Source organism: Phasianus colchicus, chromosome 13 (assembly GCF_987193195.1).
Source record: "Phasianus colchicus chromosome 13, bPhaCol1.hap1.1, whole genome shotgun sequence".
NCBI classification, from domain to species: domain Eukaryota; kingdom Metazoa; phylum Chordata; class Aves; order Galliformes; family Phasianidae; genus Phasianus; species Phasianus colchicus.
Window position 1 is genome coordinate 15,889,380 of NC_143448.1, and position 17,875 is coordinate 15,907,254.

At 44.8% G+C, this 17,875-nt stretch overlaps 1 protein-coding gene across 1 annotated transcript in view; it reads left to right on the forward strand.

Annotated features, from left to right (window-relative positions):
• The first annotated feature begins 512 nt into the window (after window positions 1–512).
• Window positions 513–17,875, forward strand: part of CMIP (c-Maf inducing protein) — a 123,056-nt gene continuing 105,693 nt past the window's right edge. Inside the window, exon 1 of the mRNA XM_031615386.2 lies at window positions 513–934. Within this exon, the coding sequence (XP_031471246.1) occupies window positions 629–934 (306 nt within the window). The 5' untranslated portion in view covers window positions 513–628. The remainder of the gene's footprint in view (window positions 935–17,875) is intronic.

Genomic DNA, 17,875 nt, shown 5'->3' on the forward strand with positions numbered 1-17,875 from the left:
GCGAGAGAGGCAGTGGGCAGCGCTCTCTCCTCTCACCGCCTCCTCCCGCGGTGGCGGCGCGCGCGGGGACACCACACACATACAGACACACACACACATATACACACACATATACACACAGAAACCCGCCCGCCCGCGCCACACACACACACACACACACACGCGCCCGCGCCCCGGCCACGCGCGGGCACCCACGCACCCACCTACATGCACACGCGCGCCCGCCGCCGCCCGCTGTCGCGCACACGCCCCGGGGGGAAGGAAGGAGCCGCGGCCGGCCGCCCCGCAGCCCCGCGCCGAGCCCCCGCCGCCGCCTTTTGTCTGCAGCCCCCGCCGGGAGCCGGGCGTGGATGTGGCGCTGCGGGAGCGGCGCGGGGCCCCGCCGCGGGGCGGAGGGGGAAGTTTGAATTCGGGTTCTGATCTCTTCCCTTGAACCCCGCTCCTTCGCTTTGTGTGTTTCTTTCTTTCTTTTTTTTTGTTTAATTTTTAATTTTTTTTTTAATTATTATTATTATTATTTTTTTTTTTTTCCTCCTCCTCGATTTAAATTTTTGAGCCCGCCGCGTGGGGTCGGATCTCCTTTCTTTTCCTCTCCCCGCCTCCGCCCGCCGCCATCCCCTCAGCCGCGATGGATCGCAGCGGCGGCGGCGGCGGCGGCTCCGGCGACCGCGGGCAGCGCGCAGAGGACGGCAGGGCGCTCCCCGCAGAACCGCCGCCGGGCCCCGAGGGCACCCGCCCCGCAGCCGCGCCGTGCCGCCGGGCCCTGCTGCACTGCAACGGCATGAGGTACAAACTGCTGCAGGAGGGGGACATCCAGGTGTGCGTCATCCGGCACCCCCGGACGTTTCTCAGCAAGATCCTCACCTCCAAGTTCCTGCGGCGGTGGGAGCCGCACCACTTGACCCTGGCGGACAGCGCCGTCGCTTCGGCCACGGTGAGTGGAGCGGGGGGACGCGGCGTTTCGGGGCGAAAACGCGAGGTCGTGGCACCGCGCCGCTCTCCGGTCGTCAATTCGGGCTTCGCTGTGCCCCCCGCGCCCCCCGGCAATCAATGGGCCCAGGGCGGCGCGCGGGCGCGGCGCGGGAGCGCGCACCGGAGCTCCGCGTGCGGCTCCGCGTCGGCGGGGATCGGAGCCCCCGATTCGGGCTGACGGCCCTCAGCGCAGCGCGCGGCTTTACGCGGCTTCTGACCGGGCGATGCTGCCGTCGTGCCCCCCTCCTCCCTTTTTCTTTCTTTCTTTTTTTTTTTTTTCCTTCTTCTTCTTTTTTTTTTTTTTGCATCGCATGTGAACGCTTCATTTTTCTCAATGGTTTCCTTCTGGCCTTCCTATAGGACACTCATGATATCAATGTGCATTGGCTTTTGTGTGGGTTCCCAGGGAGGGTGAATGGAGATGGGCTTCATCTAGCGTGTGGAGGTTGGATTTTTTCACGTCAATGAGTGGTCCCCCTGCATCTCTCAGAATCACAGATTCTGCAAAAGCGTGTCCCTTCTGCATCGCCCTGCAAATTACACGTCCCTTTTGCATTGCTTTGCAAATACAGATCCCTTCTGCATCGCTCTGTAAATGCACGTTCCTTCTGCATCACCCTGCACATACACTTCCCCTCCTGCACTGCACTTCAAATAGATGTTCCTTCTGCATCACCCTACAGATACATGTCCTCCCGCACCTCCATGCAAATAACCGTCCCTTCTGCCTTGCTATTGTGTAAATGAACAGCCCTCCTTCATCACCTTACAAATACCCATCCCTCCTGCACGGCCCTGCAGACACATGTCCTGTGCCATGCCCTCAGGTAGGCCAGCTGCCCGTTCTCACGGCGCTCCTCGTGCCACACTGACACCTCCGAACCACCTGCACTGCTGAGAGTGTTTGCAAGGGAGTGTGGTTTTTTGCTTGGTGGAAGTGCTGTGTGAAGGAGAAGGAAGCCTTGGGTGAGTGTTGCAGGAGGAAGGCCCCAAAGGACGTGGGCATGAGTAGTTTTTTTGCAGTTCCTCGTTTTAAGGAGATTCCATCAGTGCGAGGGGAAGTTGGATGTGATGGGGATGAGGTGATTTCCCAGCAGCATCCCAGGCTGGTGGTTGTCTGAGCACAGAAGGACGCTGGTGAAGAAGTGTGATGGTGCTCCAGCACAAATCTCTGCGGTGTAGCAATACTTAGGCATGAAGTTGTGTTTGTGCAGGAGACGCCAAGCTCTGCTTGTTGGCAGAGCTGCCACCCAAGAAATCATCCCCCAAAAGATTTCTCAAGTCCTGCAGGGTGGTGCTTTAATTAATGCGATGGCATTGCTAATTGTTGTAGGCAAAGAAGGAGCAAGTAGATAGCAAAGCATTGCGTGTACCGTTTCAGGCTCCATTTTGTTGAGCAGGGCTCTCAGTGCTTGGTGTTATGCCTTATCAATTTTTTTTCCAGTGCTGGGTCTCTGAGTAAGTGCTGTGGTTCACAGGGATATCTATGCTTTGATATTGAAATTCTGACTGTTTTTTGTAGGAAGTAACTGGGGGACTGGGGTGCGATTTGTTCACTTGTTACCTGAATGTGTGCACGGTGTGCTCAGCAGGTGTCTTGGTTCCACGTTATCTCCTTCTTCTTTTTTGGAGATGAAAAGATGTGACTTAACCAAAACATGCGGTCCCCCTGCAGACATGGGGGACAGGCACAAGGCCAGAACCTCCTGGAGCCGTAGGTAAATATTGAGATGCAATTGATTTGGTTTAGAGGGCTGAAGAAAAATATCCATCCCTTCCATTGATGGTGAGCACTGGGAGCGCTCAGCAGCTCTGATAGCAAGGTCATTTTTACACATAGGGCTTTCCATAGGTGCTTTATGAGCAGCTGCTAATTAATCTTCACATCGTCTCTCTGCAAATCCTCTGGCACAACGAGTTTTACTGCATTCTCTATAACATGAATAAAATCGAACAGGAAAATAACATCACTTTGTTTTGCACTTGAAAGCTACAGTGGTGATGACACCTAAATCCAGATCTGGGAGATGATGTCTGTGAGAACAATGGATGGGTGATTGGGTGATTCCAGGCATTTTCTGCCCTTTTCAATGTCACCTGAAACGTGTTTGAATGGAGGTCTTCTCCACGCAGACTCCTACACGTTAGCTCAGGGGCTGTGGAGCAGGAGCTGGTGTATGTATGGGTTGTTCACTGCAGCTTTTTCTGGTCTACACAGTATGTTCCCACATCTCAACATGAATACTGAGATCCTACATATAGCTTTTTTGCAAGAGGTGGCTGCTTCCCAGCCTCGATTCAGCAGTGATGTGTTTTGTGCCTGACAAAATAGCATTCTTTAAAGGAAGCTCCATGCAAGAATGCAGTGGAACAAGTGTTTGGGCCATCACATTTTAGCAAAGCGTAGAGAGGAAAAATGAATTTTCATTACAAAAGGTTTTTTTCTGACGTTATCACAAGTGTCTTTCAAATAAGATAAGCCCATGCTCATCCAGGAGCAGTTCTGACAGCGGAGTTCTGAATTGTTAGAGGGTTCAGTTACATGGAAACAGATGAGCTTGTGGAGTTCCGCAGTGTAGGTGTTGGTGCTTGATGTGATTTACATCGTTTCCTTCAGGTTTCTCATTTCTCAAAGAACTGGTTACTTAAAAGCAGTGCAGTTTCACCAGTAGCCTTCCATCCTGCCCAGGCTTTCATTCCTATGCTGGTTAAGGGTATTTCTCAGTGTAGGTAAATACAAATCTGCATTGCTTTGTTTTATTTTATTTTTTAAATTAGATGCCAAAGGCCCAGTGGGAAATTTTGATACTTACAAACTTTATGTGCTTGCTTAGGGATGAATCTGACTTTCTTCTCCGTGGGAGGAATAACGTTTATTTTATAAACACTTCCCAAACCCAAAAGTGTTGCCCTTGCTAATTTTTTTTTCACAAAGATCTGTCCTTGCGCAGCTTGAAGGGCAACGATAATAAAAACAAAGGAATAAAATCCAATTTAATATTCCTTCTGTGACTTTTTTTGTTGTTGTTGTTGAAGAACGAACTACTGCTATCTTCAGCAGCGATGTTAAAATTTAATGTTTAGTAGTTTAAAGGTAACAGGTGAACCTGAACTTCTGATATCCTTCTGCCCTGTCCCTTTCATGCCTCTCTTCTGCTCTTCTCTTTCATGCTTTTTCTTGCCCCAGCAGGGCAAAGTGTTGAGAACGGATGTTGAGGACAGTGGGTTTTAAGGCTCTGGATTGGCAGGAGGCCCTGTGGTGTGTATGTACGTGCAGCAGATGAGGAAGGAATAAATCAGCAATTCACTTTTGTTGGCTAGGGATGACCTCTCTAATTCCCATCTGGGAAGATAAGACATAATTAAAACCATGAAGTTACTCATTAATTTCCCTCAAGGAGGAGGAAACTTTGGCTTTTCGTGCTCATTTCAGATTTCCAGGTTTGCCCTTGGCAGGTAAGTTCAGTGTTATGTTCAAAGCTGGTGGCAAACCTGAAAAGATTGGAGTGCCTCTTACGTTATTTCCAGGGCAGAGATGATCTATGAGAACAACGGTTTATTGACACAATAGCTAATGGGAAATGTACTTGACACAAAAACGTGAGTTAGGGAGCTGCATTTAATGTTTTCTTCTAGAGAAAAGAACATACACAATTAATATTAAATGAGGCAAGGCAGGATGATCTGTTTCAAATAGGAGAAGTGGAGTAGAAAATTGTCTTCTAATTGTTTTTTAAAATTCAGCGATTTTGCTGCTGCATGTGTTTCAGCATGCTGTTACATGGCTTTCCTTCCTTCTGTTATAAAGATAGAGCGAAAATTCCTATCAAGCCAGACTCATTGTTTACTTTAGTGCAGGTTCCCATTAGTTAGAAAAACACGCTTTTTAAAATTAAATTTCCCTTGAAAAACAATTAGCTCAAGTGGGAAGCATTATGCAGAACTCTAAAGTTTCAAAACAATCTTATAAGGAGAATTCTTTTAAATCTTTCCTGGAAAGGGAATATCGTACCATTATCCAGACTGAAAACAGAATGATAATGAATTAGCTAGAGTAATAATAAAAGAAGTAAACGGTCTGTTCAGTAAACCAAGTGCTGAGCTCAGTCATGAGCTATCGATGAGGCTCTAAGAATGTGACTTAAAATGAGCCTGCTGGACCTGCCATCGTTATGCACAAAGCAAATATGAGTGCATAAGTAACGAAGCAACTTTTTTGCAATCCAGCATAACAGTGGAATGTTAATTTATGTTCTGAGATAATACTTATCATTGTTTCATACCAGTGATGATTGTTTGCATTCAACAAGAAGTGGTAGCTGTAGGTTTGGGGTGTATGTGCTTCTGCCCGTTGAGGTTTACCCTGTTGCCATTGATGAGGAATTTTCTCTGGGCTTATCAGGAAAAGCACTGAATCTTGTCATTTGCATGCCACAGGGATAATTCAGTATTCTCTGCTTATTGAGGTCAAATTGCTCCCAGTTATCTGTGCTGCTGAAAGTGAGAATCTGTTTGTGTGGTAAAGGCAGGCATGTGGCTGCATTACCAAACCCCACATTTCTCTTGGTGACTTAATGGGGTCTTACTCTGCTGTGAGAAACTCGCTTCACTCAGTCCTCAGCTAGGCATAAGAAAACCTAAAATGGTATTTCTTCAAAGTTGTTTAATGTCTGTCTAATACACATTGGAATATACAGTTCCTACAGTGGTTAAAAAGCATATTTACATGTCAGTAGTGTTAAGGTATGCGTTAATATGTTACAGAACTTATATAAAATATGAAAACAGAAGCTACATTCATTGATAGAGTGAGAGCTCTTGAGGCTGTTAGTGTTAATACACAGCCAGTAAATTTGACGTGTTTAGGAGCATAAATAGAAGGGATTCTCAGGAATACTTCTGCCTCACTTTTCTTTATGGCTGGGGAGCAAAGATGCGGTACTCAGTATCTTTGGGGTGGGGTAACAGTGCCCTGCAGGAGCTGCTCTGGTACTCACTGGGGACCTCATCCTGCATCTGCAGGGACTGGCAGAGCTCAGCATCCCTTTGTGGGGTGGTGAGATCAGCCTTGTTTGTTTTCTGGTAGCTAGAGGTGGAAAGAGCCTGAGGGACCATCAAAGCCTGGGAGCGGTCCTTCTAGGAAAGGATGTGCACAAAAAGGAGGTGTAGTTTATCAGAGGTTGTAGACTCAGCCAAGTGCCTGGTCTGTGCCAACCTCCCAAGTGACAGACTCAGGTTTGTGTTGTTACGGAGGCTGAAGCATTGGTCCCCATCAAAATCACTGGTATGTTGAGGGAGGTTTTGGAGAAAAAAGATGGCAAGCTTAGTACATAGGGAGGAGTGATTCTTGGAACTGTTTACTTTATTGTACGTCATTTATTTATACATTTGAGTTTCCTAAATAACAGGTGAGTTTTAACGTGATACAATAAAATGGCTTCTCTCATTTCCTTCTGTCTTCTGTGTTCGTAAACGTAACTGGATGAATAGGATTTGCTCAACTCCCCACATAGGATTTATGGAAGACATGATCTACCTCAAATAATTGAAGTGTTTTGGATCCTTTAGAAGTAATTAGATTGTGGGTTGTATGGGTAGGCTGTGGCTTGTTTGTTAGTGTTCTGAGCATTGCTAGTTGCATTGGTTTTGTTCTGTGTCTGCATGTGTTTATAGATATGTGTGTTTGGTTCCATAAACATATCAAGCATATCGAAAGATGATTGATACCTTAGTGTGTATAATCCATATGGAGCACTTGTGCACATGTATGCCCTCAGTTAAATAACCTTTCCTTGGGGTCATATTGAGAAAACCTGTGTGAAGTGGGTTGGGGAACACTTGCTCTATTGGAACTTTTTGCAGATTTTCTTGTCTTTTTTTTTTTTTTTAACTGGGCTGGGGAACCGATCTGTTTCAGTGCAGAGTTTCACCAAACTTCTGAGGAAGAAGAGAGGGAAACATGGCAGACTGGAGTTGCTGCCAAAAACAATGTATTATTAAATCATTGCGTAAAATTTTCCTGTTTTGCACAATATTTAAGAATGCAGGGGCAATACCAGGAAAAGGAAAAGACAATTGAAAAGCATACATTATAACCAAGCACGTCAATGGTGAGTGAAGTTGAGCTCTTGTGGTTGCAGAGAAAAACATGAAGTCAGAACCAGATGCTAAACTAAAAGGTCTTCACTTCATGAGCTTAAAAAACAGGGGAATTTAAAAATACCCTTCACGTTTGGGAAAAGGGGTTCCTATTTCAAAGCCTGGGGACACCTGGAGTTACCAGTGCTGACTTTCCCATACTTACAGTCATTTCCCTTTGGCTGTTGCATGACTGATGGGACAGAGCCATGGAGTGTGAGATGCAAAAGCAGATGAGATGCCAGGTGGCAGATTAAAGAATGGAGTTAAGTGTGTCTACTAGACATGTACCTGTTTTTAATGGAACTTAAGAAGCTCATCAAGTTGCAGTGACTCAGATCTGAACTGGAAGTATGCTCAGTGATGTACATTCTTGTCTTGCTCTGTTGGCTTTGGTTGGGTAATGTGAGGAGGGGGATTACCACTCACTGCTTGTGACATCTGTAGTAGGATGGAGGGTCCAGGCAGCATGAGGGGCTTAATGAGGCCCATGAGTGGCTGTTGCATTGGGTGACTGGGCCATGCAGCTCTACAAAATAGAGCCCATTTTTTTGGCTGATGGACTGTAGATGCTGAGCAACCTGCACTTGGGTGGGTGGCTCTTCTGCGGGAGACAGGCTTACTGGAAATACCCTTGTGAGATAGGACCATATGGAAACTGCTGCTGTCTGACCCGTTTCATGCCATCAGCACTATCCTGGAGGGAAGTCAGTAACGTGACTCCCTTCTGTGGGAAAAGGATGTGGCTGAGGACATGAGGACTGCTCACTACAATCTAATAGCTCTGGTAAGGACAGTATTGAACACCTCCTTCAAGGTGTAGTAGTCCAAAGATTTATTTTGGACCTTCATATCCTGCAGAGTTGGGGAAAAAGAAAAAAACAAACATGGAATCTGCTTTAGTGTATTAGCATTTAATTATCCAGTAGGGTTGTGGTGCAATAAGCATTGCCTGAAGAAAGGTGAATTTAATTTTTTTCTGTTTTTTGAGAATCCATAATTTTTATATATATATTTTTAAGCCTTGAAGTTGTGTCTGCAAGGTATAATTAGAAACCTTTTTTTCACTTATCAATCAATCATACTAATTTTTGAAGGGTATGTGTCTACGAATAGGAATGTGTATTTTCTGGATCAGATTTCTGGTGATGTCAACGCAAATATAAGGCAAGAATTTTGCAAACAAAGAAGTCATCTCGTACTTTATTTGTTTATAAGCATATAAATTAGCGAAATGCATGTGCAGGGTGGTTTTAAAAACAAAACTCTTTGTTTTCGTAAACTGCTTGAAGATACCCGTGGTGTGTTCCCAAAGTACATTTGGAATGATATGGAGCAGAATTTTCTCAGCATTGAAGCTGTGATTTTGCTGTGTTTTGGAAGACAGAGTTCCTTTCCTCTCAGCCTATGTCTGTTTTGGCTATTTAAATATAAGCTTTTGGGGTCACCAGGTGTCTCCTGCCAGTCTGGTTCCTGTTGTAATGGGGTTCTGTTGCACCACAAAGGTTTTTTTGCTGCTTTAACACAGTTAGTATGTATTGTGAGCAGGCTGTGTTCTTGCTTTATCTGTGCAAGCACCTAAAGTAAGACTAGAATGACTTTGTTAACCCTTTTCAGGCATGGGCATTATTCGTAGTGAAGTAGAAAAAAAAAAAAGCACTTCTCTGGAAATTGCCCAGCGAAATCCTAATTTTCAATCAAAATCCTAAGAGTGTCTAAGTTTTCTTTCCCCAAAATATGAATGTTTGACCTTCTGTGAGCGACAAAAATAAAAAGTAAGGATTATTTTGGGCCCTTGAAACAATCAGAATATATGATTTTTGGATGTAGTGTAATGCTTCAATTCTGCAAATTCTTGGATTTTGACTTTGCTGTGATCTAATTGTCTCAAAAGGCGTTCTGGTCAATGTTTTTGTACCTGGGAAAACAAAGAGTCAAAGTCCACACTTCTCAGACATGTCTGCTGCTATCAGTTCACGCTCCACCTGCAGCTCCTTGGGAGAGGTATGCCTATGGTTGCCCCTGTAGCATCCTAGGTAGGACACCAGGAACCTGTGGCATCTCCTACTAGCTTTGACTTGACGTAACCTTTATGATAAATGGGGTGGGGTTGGAACGGAAATGAAGAGTCTTTGGCCACCGGGCCACGTTGTCTCTTCTGATGTTGATAGCCACTCGTATTGCTAATGGTTGTAAATGTCATCAAAAATCAGTGGAGGTATGAGAGAGTGACACCAGAACGTGGCCCACAGGGTTGTGCTGTTCTTAGTGCCTTTCAGTCTTCCTGCAGAGAAGGTACCTGCTGGGGAGCCAGGAGCAATCAGTTCAAGGCTCTTGCTGCATGTATGCTTAGTAAATTATTGTAGTGGTCTCTTCTGGCAATCTATCACTGTACTTTTACTTTAGGGGATGTTAAAGTTGATTTCAGAAGAGTAAAGAGTAAGTCAGGGAAACCTTGACTGCATTCACATTGCAAAGTTACCATAGAATCACTGTTGTGGTCTGTTTTTGAAGAATGATCAGCAGTTTGCCCTCCTTCTCATGCCTAGTGTTTAATGCACAGACATCCTGAGGTTGAGCTCTTAAATTTGGGAACTGTTTGAGAAGAATATGATTGCAGAGGCGTCTCAAAACATCTTTCCCTCTATTGTGCTGTAAGCTGTCAACTGATAGGAAACTGAAAGTGGAAAGTTGTGTGGCCTCTTACATACTGGGTCTCTGCATTGGGCTCAGATGGTGCAAACTGATGCAAGTCTGTAGGCTTTTCCCCTCGAGCTGGGATCTGTTATTCCAGTTGGAACTCTGAGCATTGAGTTGTTCATGGCAGCTTGGAGAGACTGTTGGACAAGGAAAGCTTTCTTTGCCCTGGTTGTTACGATGCCAAACCGGGCATTGGGTGTTGGTGATGGAGAGCTGTGTGTGGCTCCCTAGGATGTTCCATCTCCAGGATGCCCCAATGACGTTCTGCTATCTGAGCATTCCTTCAGTGTCCCTGCTCTGAGAGGCAGTGGGAGGAGGGAACTAACTTTCAAGAACAGCAGCATTTGCTTTTGCAGCACAGGAGATTTCCATCTGCTTCGATGGACTTTATTGAATGAGATCCACCATTGTCTTTGCAGTACTGCTCAGCAGCCAAACGTCTGTATTTTGGGTACAAACTGACTGTTGATGGCTTTTGGAAGATGTAGCAAGTACAGTGTTCCTTATCTGAGAACAACATAGACCAAGGAGGGCTATTTGTATGTCTGGGGAAAGAGAAAGAAACATCATGTTACAGACATAATTCTGTCATTGTTTAAACCAGAAGAAAATCCATGCAGTTGCTGTAAACTGCTACGTTTAGTGAAGATGTTGTGGTGGAATGAGTATAGGATTGGAAAAGGAGCTAAAGCTCTTTTCTTTTTTTTTTTTTCTTTTCAGTGCAGGAGGGCTGGTGTTTCTTCACATCCTTCTTACAAAAAGGATAGCAGCTCCAGCTGTGTACTAAGGGCTCCACGTACAATTCCTGGTCCTTTCTGTTTCGAAACACAAGCAGAATATTTTCCTTCCCAGCACATGGAACTGAGGAGCACTGATGAAAGATGTTATAAAGGAGTAAATCGCTAATCATTACTTTGTTTAGTTCCTCTTTCAGCTTTTTGTTGTTATCTTAGATCCACCTTTTTTGTCACTGCTATTGAGTGACTTTTGAGGAAAGTTGTAACATTTTTAGTGAGAGAGCTCTGACATCTTTGGGTGCAGAAGGGGCTCTTTTTCCTCTCCCAAGGCACAAGAGGCTTGAGTGGAGCCCTGGCTCTGAAAATCACTTCTACTTTGCAACAAAGTGATGTGGACATTGAAAAAAGCATAAAACTTGTGCTGGCACAGAACTTTGTTACTGAAGGTGAAAGTACGGACACAGTCAGCATGTCTCGTCTGACTGAAAACACATTTTCTAAGATTAGATAATTCATCTTTTGTGATTGCAGTGATTGAAGCAGGAAATAAAGCTGGAAAAGCTTGAAATGAGGAGCAGTGTGCAGGACCAGACATGCACTTTGGTATTAAATATTGACATACCCCTTCTAGGTAACCGCTTTTCCTTTGGAACCTGGTCTTTGTCTGAAGACCATAATGCCTTCTTGTCACACATTTATGGAGAAAAAGTTACTGGCATTTAGAAATATTCCTAATGTCTTTTCTCCTAACGCTAACGTATGGTTCTTTCAGTGCTACGTCACTGCCTCTCTTGAAATTAATCTCGACTGATTTATTGCAAGTTATTTCGAATGTCCCCAGTGACTTGGGTTGACTAATGTACTTTAAATCTGGGGAAATCAAATCTGGCGTGGGAGTTGACCATGTATGAAGCTGATTGCTCATGGAGATGGAAGAAGTGGGAAAGCACCAGCCCTCCCTGGTGCTCTCCTGAATAGGGCCATCCTCTGTTGCTTTGAACCCAAGCTGTTTCTAGGACAAGGCACTGGCTGGTGGGTTTAATGCCTGGGTTGGTGGGTTTAATACGCGGGCTGAGCAGGGATTGGGGCAGTGCTAGCTCTTGTGTATTACCTGTACATCTGGTATATCCAGGTGGCTTGAAGGTGGCAGAGAGTGCAAGGGAAGGTCGATGTGAAGTGGTTTGAAATAGGACTGGGATCTGTGTGCTCCCACTGAGAAGTCTCTGAGGTGGTGGCTGCCTGTGCCTTTGCCTGGCCGTGGTGGTGGTGGTGGTAACTGACAGCACGGGGCTGAAGTCCAAAGCCCAACTTCTTCCCCTGCTGCACAGCCTGTGAGTCCCCTGCTGTCTGCCAGCCCTTCTGAATGCCGCTGGAAAATGATGGAAATGCATAAATGTAGTGGATTATGCATTTCCTAGTGCCTCTTCACTTATCGTGCTCGCTCCGACTGAGATAAAGATGCAATGTTGTGTTACATTATCTAGCTTTAACGTCAAGCATTTGGGAGGTTGTGTCTCTTTACTTGTCAGGCTTTCTTAGCAGAAATAGGAAAAATAAAGCACCCTGTGCATCTTCCTGCCTGTACAGTGTGTACCTGCAGATCTTGGGAGAGCTGCTGTCTTGAGATCCTTGTATCTGCTCTGAGGCTCTTGCTGTGCTCAGATTTCACGTTGCCAGATTTTTTTTGCATTGGTAAGAAAATCCTGAACAAACAATGCTCTGCTGTTTCCAAACACTGCAAAGTTTTTCCTTTTGCTTCCTGTTTTTGTAGTATGTTTGTGAAAAGACCTCGTCTTTGCATTGGAGTTAGCATTAATGTAGATGCATTCAGCGTTAGCTACTGTGTTCCAGCACGCAGGGGCCTGAGCTTTTCTTCAGCAAATGTTATTACTCCTTATTAATGGTAAGACTAGATTAAGAAAGACTTGTGCATGTAAAAGTGAAAGCACAGGCAGTGTTAAATTGTGCAGTCATGAGCTTGTTATTTCCCCTCCCCCCAAGCATGCAAGCCAGTTAGTAACCTAGTGATCCATACATATGGCTTTAATTGGATATATGCCCAGAGTGTAGATTAATATGGAAAAGCTATAAAGGCATGGGTTCACAAACTTTATTTGACCACATGAGGACTGTCTGCATGATCCCATGTGGAATGTGAGAGGGATTCTCAAAACAAAGAAATACCTTCATGTACTTAGGCAGAGCTGCATGCGAGCCACAGGGTACAGAGGTGATGTCTTGGCGTGGAAGTGAATAGACTGTTGATGAAATAGCACTTCATCAGCACAGTTATTCACTGTGTGCTTCATGCTTTAAGCAGGGCAGAGGTGCGTCCAGGGCCTCTGTGTTGCTTACCTGCCTTCATTTTTGAAATTGTTGAAGTTTTCTATTTATGATTGGATATAATCTTGACTTCCTTTGGAGGTGAGGGGGGAGAATCTCCCTGCAGTGAAGTGAAAGCAAGCAGATGTCTTGACTACAGCTGGCTAGAGATGAATCATTTTGTGTAAACTTGCCTGGAGAACATGATCTTTTTCCTCTATAAACCTACACTCCAGAGGGAAGGGAGAATCCTCATTAGTCAGTGACACCCTCCTGGCCTAAAATTCCAGTGATTCTAGTTTGCAGATCACATGCACAGACTACAAGCTGTATTCAGCAAAGACTTTCTTCACGTTGTAACACAGATTTTCTGCCTCTTCTGGCACAAATACTTCTAGGTGAGAATTATGGTATCCTAAGTGTGTGGCAGTGGTGACAGACCACCTCTGTGACCCCTAGAGCAGTTCAGTAATGAAGAAGGCTGTCCTAAACTGGCATAGCATTGCAATGAGGAGTTGAGTTGCGTGGGAGAGCCCTGATGTGTGAGTAGCTGATGTTCTGCCCTTTTGTGTGACTGATCAGTAAGATACATATCGTATATCTCAAAGCTTTCTTCCTCCTTTTTTCCATTTCCCCATGACTTTCTGGAAAGGACTGATGTGTATGGAAACAGCAGCAGTGCCCAGGGTCTCACTGCAGGATGGTGCTGAGCTTGATTGGGGTCCCAGGGTAAACTGGTGATGTTGTCTTCTTCAGCTTTTGCTGTTCTGTTTCTGCTTTGTCTTAGGATTCATTCTGTGCCCTAATCCTGGGCCCAGGACAGCTTTGCTGCTTGCAAATGGTTTGAAATACAGCTGGGTGCTGGGGGTGTGCTGCTTGCAGGCCTCCTGCTGTTCAGGGGCTACAGGTTATCTCAGTACTGTTTGTTATTCTCTTTGCCATACTCCCATGCAAAGGACGGCACGCTCTTCAGTTGCTCCCTGAAGAAGGTGGGATGGGAGCGTTATCTCCTGCTGCGTAAGCCCAAATCAACACGAGGAGTGGAGAACTGGAGATAACTGTGCTCAAATAGTTGCAGAAAATGAAGTAGCCCTACTTAAAGTTGTGTGCAAGTAGTTTCAGCCTTTGATTCCAGCCATTGCCTGACTAACGAAGACTGGGAAGAGTCCTTTGCTCTCTGCCCACAGTAAGAATATGGGAATTGAAGTGACTCATGCTCAGGGACACGGTGGTGAGAATGAGGCGCTGCCGTGGTTGCAGATAATTCCCTGGAAGTCTCCGTTATGCATAACACATTAATTGAAGAGATTCATGAGTTGCTTAATGTCACATCACTTCATTTCCTCATCCATATAGGTAAAAATGGCTTTGTCTTACCTATGTGAAAAGAAGTTCTACAGATTGTCTGACAAGTGGTTCCGTGCTGAACCTGTTGCTGTGCAGCCTGGGTTGTTTCTTGCTGTGCTGCCAGCTAGGGGCAGAGGCAGCAGCACAAAGACATGCACTTCTGAGTGCACAGAAGTGAGCAGTGGAGATGAGGAGGGAACTGTTTGCTTCTGGTTGCTTCAGTGGCAAGCATCAGAAGGATGGGTGCTTCCTGTTTATAGCTGATAACCATCTGCGACAATTGCACTGGTCTCACAAGTGACATATCTCTATATTCATGTGAGCCTACGTGGCACAGGATACCCGTACAGAGAGCTGGAAATGCAATGTGATACTGTGTGATCCTTGCCTGTTCCAGAGTGGATAGCAGCATATGTGTCACTGGGGAACACTCTCCTGTAGATAGTAATGTGTTCCTTGCAGGCAGGTCTGACGTGTTGTGTAGGCAGCAGAAAACAAACAGTGCAGTCCAGTGCTTGCAGATTTACACTGGACAGGGGGAAGTGGTGCACTTACAGACATCAGCCTTACCTTGGGTGATAGTCCTCAGGATGTACCCTAATTCTGGCTTTCCCTCAGGGCCTGTGGTTCTGCCTGTGTTGCCCATTCCAGGTGAGCACTGGACTATCGTGAGTTCCCTGGCATTTGCTGTAGTGAATCATGTAGCTTCCTAAAGTGCTGCTTCAGCCTGACATTTTTATCTTTGTATTAGTTTTATGACATGGGAAATATTGCATGGAAGAACACACTTTAACGCTATAATAGCTGCTTGTCAAAAAAGTTGTGCCTTTTTTTGTTTGTTTGTTTTTTTAACTAGAAAGTGAGTCAAAGACTGAGTTTCCCATATGGTGATTGAATTTTCCAAGTGTATCACTCTGAAGCTGATTACATCTTTTGACTGTTGATCTGATTTTTAACCAAGAGGAGGAGCTGGCTGAGGAGAGGAGATGCCTTTTTTGGCAGCTCTGTGCTTTGAGGCAGTGGGAGAACCAGGACCTTAGGGCTGGACTCAGACACCCTCTGGCTTGCTAGCATTTAATCCCACCAGGAGCTCACAGTGGTTTTGGTGTGTGGCTCAACACAGCACTTACCAGGAACAGCTGTAAGGCCCTAGCTACATTCTTTGTCTGTGGCGTGCTGCTTAAGTAATGAAGAGTACCTTTCAGATCCACTAATAAATGAGTTTTCCTTCATCTATGCCTTTGGGAATATTTCAGTACTTTCCCTGGCAGTGTATCACTGCTCTGAATCGTGTGTGGAAAAGTATCTGAAGCAAATTAAACAGAATGACTTGTGAGTAAAAGATGAAGTCAAAACACTGTCAAGACAGAGATCAAGGAGATGATGGCTACGCTCTGTGTCTGACTGGGAAATACTTAATGATGCCAGGAGGAGAAAGCTGACCGTTGTAGACAAAGTTGTGCTTGAGGTTTCTGTGAGTTTCAAAAACCCCTCTTTATTCCTGTGATTTATTATTTCTGTGGTCACGTGGCACGTTGTGAACACAAAGAGGCTTAGTGGATGGTCCGGCGAGTTCCCAAGTGCAGCAGAGCCAGCGTTAAGAGCAGGTCTAGAAAAACGAAGGTGGAGAGAATGGGAGTTGAAAGAAATAAAATTATTTTTCTGGCATAATTTGTGGGTTGGCACATCGAGATCCTGGAAGTCCGTTCTGTTTTTAGTTATAGCATCCTTCTCTTTGTTGGGAATCACTGAGAGTGATTTGGCATCCATACCCTACTAGTAAAAACAATTGTAACGACTTATAATGAATGCATTGTGTGAGCTGATTTGAGAGGATGGAATAACAAGATGAATTCTGCATCGACTGGCAGTGTGTGTCAGGGAAAGATCTGCTCTATTTATCTAATGCTGAATTGCTTAAATGTGTGGACTTACAAATATTCAGTGCTTTGAGAAAGTTTTTTTTTTTTGAGCTGAAGTCTAGATCTTCACTGAAAATTTGGCATAATTTTACATCATTTGTGTATCGGGATATGAAATCCTTATAATGAGCGCTCTCATTTTTGCCCTGGTGATTTTTAATCTGGGTTTCCTCAGAAGGAGGATAAACCATTGGCCTCAACTGCCTATGCTGAAATAACCTTCCTGGACTTTTTTTTTTTTTTTTTTTTTCTTTCTCCCAAATTAGGGCGCTTTAGTGTAAAAACAGAAACGCCAGATTGAGATCCAGCAAATGAAAGAATGATGGTTTTCAAGAATAGGCATTTGGTTTTGAGTTTTTGCTGTTCTTGATGGCGAGAGAACAGTACTTCTGCAGTTCCTTATCAGTAGTTAATCCACAGCAAAGCTTTTAAACACAAACAAAAAGTTGTTTGGATTCAGTTTTGAAAAAGGATTTTTTTTTTGCAGGCTTGGTTGGTTCGTTCTCTTATGGCTTGGTCATCTCTGAAGTGTCCCTTCAGGATGGATGTGTATGCTTTCTTCAGTCAAGAATTAGGACAATATTTATGTTGTGTTTTGTTTTCCTTTTTGAGACCAGTCCTCCCTGCGTTGGGATCTTAGAAAAGGCGTCCTACTCTGTGCAGAGAGGAACCTTTGGTGGTGAGCTGATGTTCTGGGCAGTGCAGCCAGGATGACTGGAGATACTGGAGAAGGAGAAAGCAGCCTTGGGAACAATGGAGAGGCTGTAAAAAGCTCTTTGGTTTGTGCCAAGCTGCTCCTTTTTTAAATTTTTTTGGTTGTCATAGAAATGTGCCAGTCCGTGTCTCTCACAGATGAGCTCACTAAATAAATGGCTGTGCAGGATGAGTCTGGTTTCAATGAAGATGTTTATACTTGAGGAACACAGATGGACTTAAACCACAGCCCAGAATCTAAACACCCCTGAGCTCCTGGGGGAGGGGAACGATAGGAAATGAAATCTGGGTTTTAGAGCTCAGACCTGCATCTGTCTTCCTCAGTTTGGCTTTTCCGTTTTCTCAAAAAGGAATATTGTCTGCAGTAAGGATGCCTTGATGGATGGTGGATGATGGGGATTATTTTCTTGTGGGCCCAGCTCCTTTGGGGTGGGAGAACTTCACTGCCTGAGTCTGTTTGCAGGTGGTTAGTTGGATGCAGAGATGTTCCTCTAGTGTGCAACCTTCAGCAGGTATCTGCTTGGTCGAATCTGTACTCCTAGCACTCTGTGTCTTCTGCAATAAAACCTTTTGAACAAGAGCTGACTATTTTAGCTCCTGCGCTGCATGTAAAATGCTGTGATAAGGTTGGAAGGAAGTCTACATTTAAATTTCACTGTTGCAAATGACTGCGAATGGTAGAAGCAGCATCAGACCTATAAAGGACTACAGAATTTTTAGAGGACGCAGCTAATAGTGTTCAGTGGGATGTGTCACCAAGCAATGAACAAATGTAATGCCGTCACCACGGGGTGCTGTGTTGGATGGGGTGGTGCTCTGTGTAGGCAAAAATGTCCTTTGCAGGATTTAGTCTCTGGGCTGCTTGCGTATGAGCATAATTCTGTGATTTATTCTTACTTCCAAGAAGCCCATTAATTCTTGATTTTAATCTACATTTGGCATCGTCAGAATGCTTCAAAGGAGCTTAGGTGTAAAGTGACAATAGCTGCAGTATCTCCAGGGTTTCCAGGTATCCCAGAGATC